At 42.4% G+C, this 12,038-nt stretch overlaps 1 protein-coding gene across 3 annotated transcripts in view; it reads left to right on the top strand.

The window, feature by feature from the left end:
• Positions 1-6,344: 6,344 nt before the first annotated feature.
• Positions 6,345-12,038, top strand: part of podn (podocan) — a 34,582-nt gene continuing 28,888 nt past the window's right edge. The window contains exons 1-3 of one of the 3 annotated variants that reach the window (XM_061737357.1): positions 6,345-7,022; positions 8,508-8,802; positions 8,921-9,014. In XM_061737357.1, the coding sequence (XP_061593341.1) occupies positions 6,955-7,022; positions 8,508-8,802; positions 8,921-9,014 (457 nt within the window). In that variant the 5' untranslated portion in view covers positions 6,345-6,954. Of the gene's footprint in view, positions 7,023-8,340; positions 8,357-8,507; positions 8,838-8,920; positions 9,015-12,038 lie in introns of those variants that run through there. The other 2 variants (XM_061737358.1, XM_061737359.1) reach the window with 2 other exon arrangements.

Here is a 12,038-nt window from a genome sequence, read left to right on the forward strand (position 1 = left end):
CATTCCTGTCAATCCTCTGAGGATTCGGCGTCTCTCCTCCGGTGCTTTGTCGGATCTCAGCCACAAAGTATGATGCAGGTTTTCCTCCACAAAACGACGTACCCGAGCTCTGCAAGGGCATTTTAGTAAATGCTACGGTTGATAAATATGTTAAACATTAAATGTCAGAAAACAAAACCGTCACTTCTTTGCTAGATTGAAAGCAAATTGCTTTAAAATAAACCGCTGTTCATGCTCAGCTGCCATGGTTAGTCAATGGCGTTACGATACTTCCGGCGTCTAACTGGAAGTTACACCCATAACCGTTTCTACAGTAGAGGCTCCAGGAATAAGGTGGATAGAGCTGTTGCTCTTACGTCGTACATCATAAAAGATCTGGAGGGACTATATAAAGGACCATAAAATTCAACAAAGAACACAATTTAAATATGCGCACAGTACAATATGTATTTCCTTGATAATGTAGTGTCTTTCTTTCAATCTACCCATACCAGCGCATCCAGTATGCCAAGCTCAATCACAGAGTAATTTCATTTTTGTAAGAGCGTTTAAACTGATGGTATCCTGAGTTAAATATTCCAGCTGTGTTATGACCAACTAATATTACTTTCCATTTTGAGCATGATGTCATTTAATTTTTGTAAGAGAGCGTATAAATTGATAGTAACCTGAGCTAAATATTACAGTTATATTATTACTATTTACTGCAACGTTTTTGTTCAACTTGCTGAAATTGTTTAAATTTTGTGGTCATAAATAAATGAATAACCAAATTACTGCCTGACTTGTTTGTGTTGGATCTAAAACTATCTTGCTAGTATTTACATGTATGCATTTCTGTTAACAAAGGAAATCTTAATTCAAACACTGTACTCAAATCAAAGAAAAGCAAGTCTTGTTTATTCAACACCAGGTCAACTGAGGATTTGTCTAATATAAAATGAAAACAAAAGAAATTGAACCTCAAATTATGAATAACAAAATGATGAAGAAAACTACATTTTGTCCACGTTCTTCCCAAAAATGTCAATGATTTTTTTTCTCTCTCCGCCTCCTTTTCATCCAGCTCCCTCAGGCTCTTTTCTTGTCTTTAGTCTTGAAGAAAGTCCAAAACTTCATTTGTCCTTTTTTTGGTTTTCTTCCCTCCGTTTGTTGGTCGCTCCCTGTTTGTAAAGGAAATAGTAGGCCGTTGAAAAATCATCACGGGACAAAAGTTTCTGGATTTAAATCACCAGTGGGCTATGTTATGTATGTATACTTACAGGTGAACTTCTTTCGCCTCGCAGTCGCACATGAATTCTTTTCCTCCGCCTGTTTACATTCTCCCTGGTAACCTCCTTTTATGTCACAACGCAATGAACTGTGGGTAATTCCCTTTCCAAAAGTCTGTGGAGATGCAGACTTACGGTAAGTGAGCAGTAAGGTCTCAAAATGTCTGCCGGGAGCCCTCGCGCACTTAACGACTTTAGGAATGGGACAGCCCTGAACCCTTAACGACTTTAGGAATGGAACAGCCCTGAACACTTAACGACTTTAGGAATGGGACAGCCCTGAACCCTTAACGACTTTAGGAATGGGACAGCCCTGAACCCTTAACGACTTTAGGAATGGGACAGCCCTGAACCCTTAACGACTTTAGGAATGGGACAGCCCTGAACCCTTAACGACTTTAGGAATGGGACAGTCCTGAACCCTTAACGACTTTAGGAATGGGACAGCCCTGAACCCTTAACCACTTTAGGAATGGGACAGCCCTGGACCCTTAACGACTTTAGGAATGGGACAGCCCTGAACCCTTAACGACTTTAGGAATGGGACAGCCCTAAACCCTTAACGACTTTAGGAATGGGACAACCCTGAATCCTTGACGACTTTAGGAATGGGACAACCCTGAACCCTTAACGACTTTAGGAATGGGACAGTCCTAAAGCCCTAACGACTTTAGGAATGGGACAGCCCTGAACCCTTAACGACTTCAGGAATGGGACAGCCCTGAACCCTTAACGACTTTAGGAATGGGACAGCCCTGAACCCTTAACGACTTTAGGAATGGGACAGCCCTGAACCCTTAACGACTTTAGGAATGGGACAGCCCTGAACCCTTTACGACTTTAGGAATGGGACAGCCCTGAACCCTTAACAACTTTAGGAATGGGACAGCCCTGAACCCTTAACGACTTTAGGAATGGGACAGCCCTGAACCCTTAACGACTTTAGGAATGGGACAGCCCTGAACCCTTACGCAGGTCGCGGGAGCGTGTGTGAGTCTGTGAGGGGGGAGATTGGAATTCAGGGCTAGTCAGTTGTGCACCTCAGCATCATGGGGCGTTTGGGCCCTCTCACACCCCTCCACTGAGGCCGGCCCACCACAGGTTGATCCAGCCTGGGTTTGTGTCCCAGGGTTAGTCCCCCTAGCAGCCCAGATGGGGTCAATGGCTCGTCCTCTCTGCAGTGTTTGCCAGCTCTTTGATGGTCTTCCTGTACTCCTGTCCCCTGATTCCAACTTCCCTAAGGAGCTTTGCTGTTGTGCTGGCTACAAAGCCCCTACACCTTTACCTTCCAGCCTCTGTCCTCTGCCTCGGCTGCTAGGTTGGCATACTGCAGTTTTTTCTGCTCAAGCGTTTCCTTGATGGCATCCTCCCAAGGAACCGTTAGTTCAATGATGTAGGCTAGCTGGCGGGAGTTAGACAATATACATATACAACATAATGATGAGTGTTTTTGGCCGTGTCCGTGTTTCAAAATAGTAGGGATCTTAAGGGATTGGTGATGGGTGGACCCAAAGGCAAACACAAGGCTGAAGACTTAACGGGACTTAACAGGATTTATTTAGGTAGAGGGGTAGTGGAGATAGCAGGAAGCCAAGGGTGTATCCGGGGTCCAGGTCAAAGGGCAGAGGGGAGAATCTAGGGGGGTCCAGGGTCGAAAGTGGGCTGCTGAGCTGGCTAGGGCAAAGGCTGACCGGTAAGGAGCAACCAAGCAGGCTTCTGTGTTCCATCCACAAGAGGGAAGGATCTGGCCAGATTACCGTATTTTCGCGACCATAAGGCGCACATACATTTTTTTTTTTTTTTTTTTTTTTAAATGTGCCGGGCGCCTTATGAAACGGTGCGCCGTGTCTATTACCTGAATTACGGTAATGTAAGGCCGGCCACCATGAGAACGGTAAAAAGAGAAGGGGGCGGGTGAAGCCTTGAGTTGCGGACGTGAATGAGACCATCCACTGAGCTGTTTAATGCGGAAACAGATGATGAAGACTTTTAAGGATTTGCTTGATGTGTAAAGTGAAATAAAATACAATTAAACTAAGTTTTGCTCCCACTCTATTTTTAAATAAGCACACTTGTGTGTGTGTTCTGCAGCGCGCGTGTGTTTTGCATGTCGGGAACCGAGGAAGCACCTGCCGTGGGGTTGCGGGGTCCGATCGCCGCATCCCCGGGGCAGATCCGGCTGAAATGCCGGTGCTCTTTCCCCGGGAGCCCCTGCTACCAGTCCAGGCGGGCTCCTCCGGTCCCGGCCGGTCGGAACCGGTCACTTTCCCCGGTTAAAGCCGCGGTGATGCGCGCTGCTCCAGCCCGACTTCCTGGTTCCCAAAACGGGATCCGATGGAATTATCCTGGTTCCCGCCCGCTTTGGGAGCAGGGATTTCTGGGGTACGTCCCAGGTCTGATCAGCTTCACCCTCTGAGATTTTCAGCGAAATCTGTCGGTTACAAACCCGGTACCGGATCCCCGACATGTGCGTGTGTGCATTTATGTGGTGCTTGCCTGCCACGCTGATGGACAGAAACTGTATGGTGATTTTTAAAAGAAAAACTTTGCATAAGACGTTTCCAGCCGGAGTCATTATAAGGGCAGATGAAAAGGGGTGGCTGGATGAAGGGATGATGATCAAGTGGCTGAGACAGTGGCGCAGCTGAATTAGCGGAGCGGAGCTCCTGTGGATACAACCCGGTACCGACATGCGCGTGTGTGTGAGCGGGACCCGGGACCCGGGACCGCCGCGGTCGGGATCCGCAGCACAACGGGGTATGAAAAGTTTATTTACTCTTGTGCTTGCCTGCCACGCTGATGGACAGAAACTGCCAGCTATGGTGATTTTTAAAAGAAAAGCGTTGCCTAAACAGACTTTTCCAGCCAGAGTGAAATGAAAAGGGCTGGTGGCTGAATCAGGTTTATGTGCGGCGACCCGTGGTTTTTTTAAATTCTTTAATGCGGAAACAGAAGATGAACCTTTGAAGGGTTTGATTGATGTGAAAAGTGAAATAAAATATCAAACTAAGTTTTGCTCCTGCTCTACTTTTAAATAAGCACTCTTGTGTGTGTGTTTTGCAGCGCACGTGTGTGCAGCTCCGTGTCTGTAGACGGCGCCTTTTGGGTCGGTGCGCTGTATGTGTGTTTTAAAACCAAAAATGACACACAAAACTGAGGGTGCGCCTTTTCACAGGGTGCGCCGTATGGTCGTGAAAATACGGTAGCAGCCAGCAGCAGGTGTGATGCTGACAGACTTCCACTGACCCGCCCAGCCTGAACAGCCAGCAACCAGGGACCAAAAACCCAACAGAAAACACAACCACCACTAGGGAATACAGGAAGGTGTGTATTCATTATTTCCTAGGAGAAAGAGACTGCAGCACTCTGGAGGATGGAAATGTAACGTGTAGGCTGTTCAAAAGAGTCTCCAAATGCATTCTTTAGGGGGGCTGTTGTTTTGAGAAGGTTGCGTTTTCCTCTGGAGCAGTGGGAAGTTAAAAAAAAGCATGTAGCAGTGGCCAGAACCCCTCTAGGGGAAGTGAGGTTGCTAAATAACATGATGAGTAATAAAGAAAGAATGGACAAATAATGTGTTTTCACCGGTTCTGTGGATTGGAATTTATTTTTTCTCAGGCTAAAAACAACATCTCACTTGGACTGTCATTAGACAACAGTTGAGAATAATGTAATAACAACATGACCTGTTGTGTTGGTCACATGCTTCTTATTTTATTTTACTTATTCTTCTTTTAGAGCTGGACCTGAACTGTCGCTAGAGTCACCATCATTCTTAAAGTTTATCTGTACCAACCCTTCCCCCCAACCCCTTGTTTTTTGTTTTTTTTTTTGTGTTATTGTAATGTTTCTTTTTTTTTTGATTATGTGAAATGTGGTGTTGTTAACCTTTTTTTATTTATTTCCCTGTCTTCATTTTGAAAAATTAAAATTATAAATAATAATAATAATAATAAAAAAAACCCATCTCACTTGGAAACTAAATAAGACTTCTGAAACCCCCGCTAGAGTTTACTAGCAATTATATATTACTATATATATAGTAATTATATATTGTTAATTACTATGTTAATAACTATTAAGTAGTAATTATTATTATTATAATCAGGGTGAAGCTGCTTGAATCCTATTATCTTTGTAAGAATTATTCTTATTCCTATTCTTATTCTGGTTTCCACCGAGCAGTTGGGCAGAAAACCTGTAAATCTTATATACCAAACTTGATACTTAGATTCAAAGCACGGATTCTTGCAAATTGTTATGACATCTGCAGACATCATAAAGATAATTTTCATTTTGGCAAATCATTTGAAAACAACATGGAGTAGAAGCAAATAAAAACGTTTTCTCTGAACCCGTGGAAGAGCCTCAGTCTTAATGGCCCAACATTTCTCAAGTTTGAAAAAAATGAAATGAAATGAAAGTGAAAAAGAAAATGAACTGGTCCATGATTTTGTTCATCGGTTTTTCATAAACCTGATATAATTCATAAACACCATGCTGATGAAAAGTTGTTAAAAGAATTAGATTTTTGTAAAAAAAAAACAAACCTCAAAGTTACGCACCAATAAAATGTATAGATGTGGCCCAAAGCCCTTGAAGTTTTAGCTCTTTGGCCAGCTTCCTTGCAGCCTCATTGTAAGTTTCCATCTGTTTGCAGGATCCCAAGGTACTTGTAACTATTCTGAACATCCAAAATGTGGCCTTCCGGGGCACAGATTGGTTTGTCTTTATCTTAGTCTTTTGTCAACTGCCCTGCCAGGTGGTACTCACACACATCCACACACATGCACACCAATGCACACACACGTGCACACAAGCAATATTAAATCAATTAATTTTTGACATAGCAAGTAATCATCGCTGGGGAGAAGAAGGACCACTCCTTTGTTTGGTAACGTGGGACTGTTAGGTGAATATTTATGTGCAATCTGTAACATGAAATCCTGTCCACCTTAAATTGCAGCATTGCACATCTACACCGTATGTAACAAACAAACGCTAGTACTGGTTTAATGTGAGACACGAATGGTACAACATGATCATGAATCTTTCATAACAGATGTAGCAGAGCTGCATGTGTGGAGATGGACACACGCTTGTCCACAACTGGATCTGGCTTGTTGGAACAGAAACCCGGAAACACATGTTTATCATAGTCTGATGCCGTTTTTATGGAATCGTAACCCACTTTTTTACTGATCACGTACACAACTAATCTCTTCTGTATTATTTCAGAACAGCTGTTGAACATAGGTAAGTTTATGTTTTATGGAATTACGTTTCAACAGTTTGCACACACTGGTTTAAGAATCAGTGTCCTGGAGGATCAAGATTGTACTAAAGGCATTAGGTTTGTTTAAAGATGTTGCTAGCACCTTGGTTATAAATCCTGGTTTAGCTGTGTCTGCTCCTGTCAAATCCAGAGCAATATCTCTACAAATTCGTTACACATTTGTCACAGACGCTTGTCTGGAAACATATACTGCAGGAAAGAGGGAGAAAAACAGTGCCGGGAAAGTAATGTGAGAAAAAAAAGAAAGAATTTGTGTTTTGGCTCTCAGTCAGGCTGGAGTTGACTCTCCTACTCACTCCCTTCCTTCTCACTCTTGCCTGCTTCTCTTCGTCTTAACTTTCTCCCTCACATCTGGAGGATATCTGGTGTGGCTGGGACTCTTCGCCTGCTATGGGACAGCCTATGTTTGGACTGTTCATCAGACTGAAGCGCCTGCCAGCGAATGTTCTACTGACGTGGTAAAGTAGTAGACCAAAATGTAGCTTTTTGCAAATGGAAATGCTGTATGTTTATGTGTTAAGCTGCTTGGTTTATTATGTTGTGTTGAGCATGGGCTGAGTTTTAAGTTTTACCATCATCCATCCCTGCATGACAAAACTATGTACTTAGATAAATCAGTCACCGTGATAGTCCTGTAAAATCACCCAGCTTACCAGAAATAAGAAGTATTTGTGTGTATAAAAAAAAAATTATTTTCAGGCTTGTCAGATATGGAGCACCTCAAGAGTGTTGTTGAAACAGAGATGTTGTTGAGCTTCTCTCTAATGCCTGAATGCTATAGGCATTTTATGGGTTTGGCACTGTGCACACGTGTGTGCATTTGAGCACATGCTTATACTGGCATTTTGAATTTTTCATGTACAACAAAAAGCAGAAAGGAAACTCCTGATTGATGGTTGTCATGTGGCCTGAATGCCTGTTTGAGGGATCAACATTTGCTGTAGATGAAAAAACAATGTTTTTGTCACATCAATCAAACCGTAATAGGCTACTGTCTTAGTCGTTAAAAAATGTTGGCATTTAAGATTCACTTTTGACCTATGGTAAGTTGTTACTTTTTGTAAACATTTGGATGTAAAGGTTGGCTAATAATACTGTATATCAAGCTAAAATGAGCAACATATATTTTCTCTTTTTCAAATTAGCGTTAGCAGTTTGCAGAGGAAGGAAATATCTGTCGCAGCGCTAATTGTCGGTATCTAAACTACGCCATTAATACTGAGTTGACTATGAAGTTGCATATAAAAAACATTATTATCCCTCTCCAGGTCAGTAGAAGGCTCTGAAAATGTGCATGGCTTCTTCTGGATGTACTTTATGAAGAGGCAACCTCTTTTTTTCTTTTTTTTTCTAGGAATATACTTCCTATACTAACAACATTGTTAATAGTCAAAATGTTAAATGTTGCAGATTTAATTTACCTAAAAACAAAGAAACAAACTGGTGTGTACCAGATTTAAGTTAAACATCAAATGCTGTGTTGTTTTTTGGGGAAACTACACAAGATTCCAGATCCAATCATTTATTGCCATGTCGACAAAGGAAACTTGTTGCATTGTGCTTTTTGCAGTAAAGTAAAGGGACTCAACCATCACACACACATACAATTAAATAACTACACAGAAATAAATACATCCACACAATGATACGTGCAGTCAATGGTAGTAGTGTGGCTTGAGTTCAAACGTATGAGTGCACAGTAGCGGGGTTAGTAGCACATGATTTACCACATGATGATGATGATTCTTTTGTGCACCAGCTTCAGTAGGACACAGTCTGTCTCCACACTCAGGTATTTATGAACTAGTGGACAAAATGATGACACTTTACAGTACACAATATGTGTCTCTCACCAAATATAATGAAAAACAGAGTCAAGAAAGTGTTCTAAACATAACACTGTATGACTAGATGGTTAACTTGCCATCCATGTGCTTTTGCAGCAGGACAGGAGGTGTGCACATGGACTTTCCCAAAAACTCTCTTATACTGGCCTTCAGTGTGCTGATCATGGCATGGCTGCTAGTGCATGGCCAGACCCCTCTCAAAACAGAGGTAGAGGATGAAGATGAGGATATAACAGAAGATGATACTGTAACCACGGTGACAAAATCTAAGCCAACTGAATGCCCGCTAGAATGCAGCTGCACAGCGGAGGGGGAAGTGGACTGTGCAGGAGTGGACCTCACTGAGTTTCCAGCTGAACTATCTGATGAAACTCGCCAGCTCTCTCTTCAGGTCTTTACACAATGCTGACAGAAACAAAGGCTGAAGTAAATATCACAATTTTTAATTTTGTCCAAAAAATTAGGCACAGAATTCATCACATTTACTCTGTTTTCTTCCTTGATACTAGAACAACAAGATAAAACAAATAACAGTGGAGCAAATTTCCCATCTGCACCAACTTGAGACTCTCAACCTTCAGAACAACTGGCTCACCACTGATGGTAAGCACCGTAACAAAAAGGGGAAGCATACATGCATGTATCCAAAGGTGCTAACATACTGACATTTATGTAAAAGTGTTCCACCAATTTTACTCCATTGGCCTTTACCTACTAGCCTTGGGGGGGGAGGGGGGGGTAAGAGTTTCCTTACACAAACCAGAATTTCAGAAACAAAGTGTGACCAGACGTCGTGTGCGTCTCATGTTCATTCAGTGCGTTTACATGGGAAGTTTAATTCATCTTTAATTCAGAATTAAAATTAAATCTGATTTAAAATGAGTAAACATTACCATGTAAACACCTAATTCTGAATGAAAATGGTCATTCCAAATTAAACTTAATTCCGAAGTAAGTGGCTGGTTTATTCCGATTTTAAATCTGAATAGAATAATTCCAGATCATGTATCCACTCATTCCTCTTTAAATTAATTCCGGTCTTTCTTTCTGCTCGTTCCCTCGCCCGTCTGTCTCCATGACGCTTATATTCCGGGCTGGGCTGGTTTTCCAAACAAAGTTTCAAGATGGCAGCACGCAGTAAACGCTGGTCAAGAGCAGAGACCATTTATTTAATAAATAGAAATCATTAAAAGAACAGATGGCAGGAAACATCAAAATTGTGAGCTTTTCAAAGTTGTAGCAGCTAAGTTTGTTTTTCTTCCGGTAGTTTAACTTCCGCTCCGCCCCCCTATCCAATCAGAACCTTCCCAACCCCCAGAGCTTAAAGAGAACCTATTATGGCATCTAATACCTAACAAACAAGCTTTTGATTGTTTTTTCCTAAATAAATTAGAAATTCAGCCTCTGAGCCATGTCTTTATCTTCCCAGTCTCTAACCTCATTATCTATGCAGGATTCTGAGTGGGCGGGGCTATGATAATGAGGCTCTGTGCTGATTGGCTGCCTGAATGACACGTAGAAAATGGCGGAATCTCCGGCCGGCGGAGTTGTTGTTCCGGCCACAGTTAGTTGTGGGCGTGGTGTCACGCATCGGAGGCCAACCGATGTAAATCGCTCCTGTCGTTACGTAACGACAGGAGCAGAATCTTATTGGCTCGTAGATCCACATCACACTGGACGGATCATCCGGGGGCGGCTGTACAGACACTGCAGAATCTGGTTGCTTTCCTCCTTCTCTGAGTTGGCAGGCTGAGGGGAGACCACTTTATATATGTTAAAGCAGGAAAAAACTTGTTTTTCATAATAGGTCCCCTTTAAGCAGAATTGGATGAAGCCGATCAAACATGCTTTCCATGTAAACCTCAATTTGGAATTATTATTTCCATGTAAACTCTAAGGAAAATAGTTTAATTCTGAAATATTTAATTAGGTTATCGTAGGGACATCATTCAAATGTTCCAAAACTCGCCCCGCTATGGACTACAACATATTAAAAATTCATGAAGCTGTGATTAACAGAAAATTAATGTCGAAATGTCAGCCAAATTACTTCATTCATTCATGGCGGGCTTGTTACCATGGCAACAAAAAAACGTATGCATTACTATGTGGGAGCATAGGAAGGAATTCAGTACAACCAAAACCACCTCAGAGAAAACCAGGACCACCCTGAAAACAACCAAAACTACTGCAGACCAAACCGGAACAACGCCGAACATAATCATTAACAACCCTTAATCCGTTATTAGTTATTAGTTAGTTTATTGGCCATTATTAACCACCCCAAACACGACAAGAACCACGTAGGACAGAACCAGAACAACCCCGAACATAGCAGAAGCACACCCCCACCTCAGACAGAAGCACACACATGCATTGGTATGGTGAGGCATAAGATTGAATGCAGTTCATCCAGAACCACCTCAGACCGAATCAGAAAAACCCAGAACATAACCAGAGACCACCCCAATACAATCAGAACCGCCCTGAACACATCCATTGCAACATCAAACACAAGCAGCAAGACGGGACGAAAGGGCAGTAGGGCATGCCCATATCAAAATTTCCTGAAGTTTTCTTCTTATGGGCATGCCAAGTAGTGGCATGACCATATTGCAATTGTCCAGAACGGCCCAAAGGGCAATGTTGCTAGCATTTTGCTAGATAGCTAAAGTCGCAAAAATACCACTGCGCAGAGACATCCATCCAACATTAATAGACTCGGGACGATGTGGAGTACGACATACTGAGGTTTTATTAGGCTGTTGTTAACAACGTTTGAGATATTGAAGCCAAATTGTCCCATTCTATCCTATGGGGCTTGTTACCATGGCAACAAAACCTATGCATTTGTATGGGGGAGAATATGAATAAATCATCCGTTAATGCGGCCCGAACCGCAACGTGATCCAGGCCTTGGTTTGGTTTATTTGCCATTATTAATAACCCCAAACATGGCCAGAACCACCTCCGACACAACCAAAACAACCTTAAACACAACCACTACAGCCCCAAACCAAAGCAGCAAGAGGGGACGAATGGGCAGTAGGGTATGCCCATATCAAAATTTCCTGAAATTTTCTAGTTATGGCCCGAGCACTGACAGTGCGAAGACCCTATTGTACGTGCCCCAAAAGTCACCAAATTTTGCACGCAAGCCAGGCCTGGCAACAAATTTGATATTTAATGGTTTCCATTAATGGGCGTGGCCTAATGGCTCAACAGCACCCCCTAGAAAACTTTGTGCCTCAAGCCCCACAATACGGTTTGACGTACATGCTTGAAAATCGGTACACACCTGTATCATGTCACAACTTAATGAAAAGTCTCTTGGCGCCATGGCCGAAACTAAACAGGAAGTCGGGCATTTGGAATAAACATGTTTGCACAATGTTTATTCCAAGTGACATATCACATGCAAATACTCACAACATCAGGCTGAGGTTCCTCTTGAGACCTGTTCAGAGGGAGGTCTTCCGCTCCTCTGGAGGTGGTGGTCCTTCTTTCTGCTTCCGGCTAAAATAAACATAAGTAAAGAACTGCTGTAATGAACAACACGTTATTTATTCCTAAACTTGCAGAAAGAAAAACTAAAGTGTGAAATTTAATCACATATTATATACTATT

The sequence above is a fragment of the Cololabis saira genome, chromosome 13, assembly GCF_033807715.1.
Source record: "Cololabis saira isolate AMF1-May2022 chromosome 13, fColSai1.1, whole genome shotgun sequence".
Taxonomy (NCBI): Eukaryota; Metazoa; Chordata; class Actinopteri; order Beloniformes; family Belonidae; genus Cololabis; species Cololabis saira.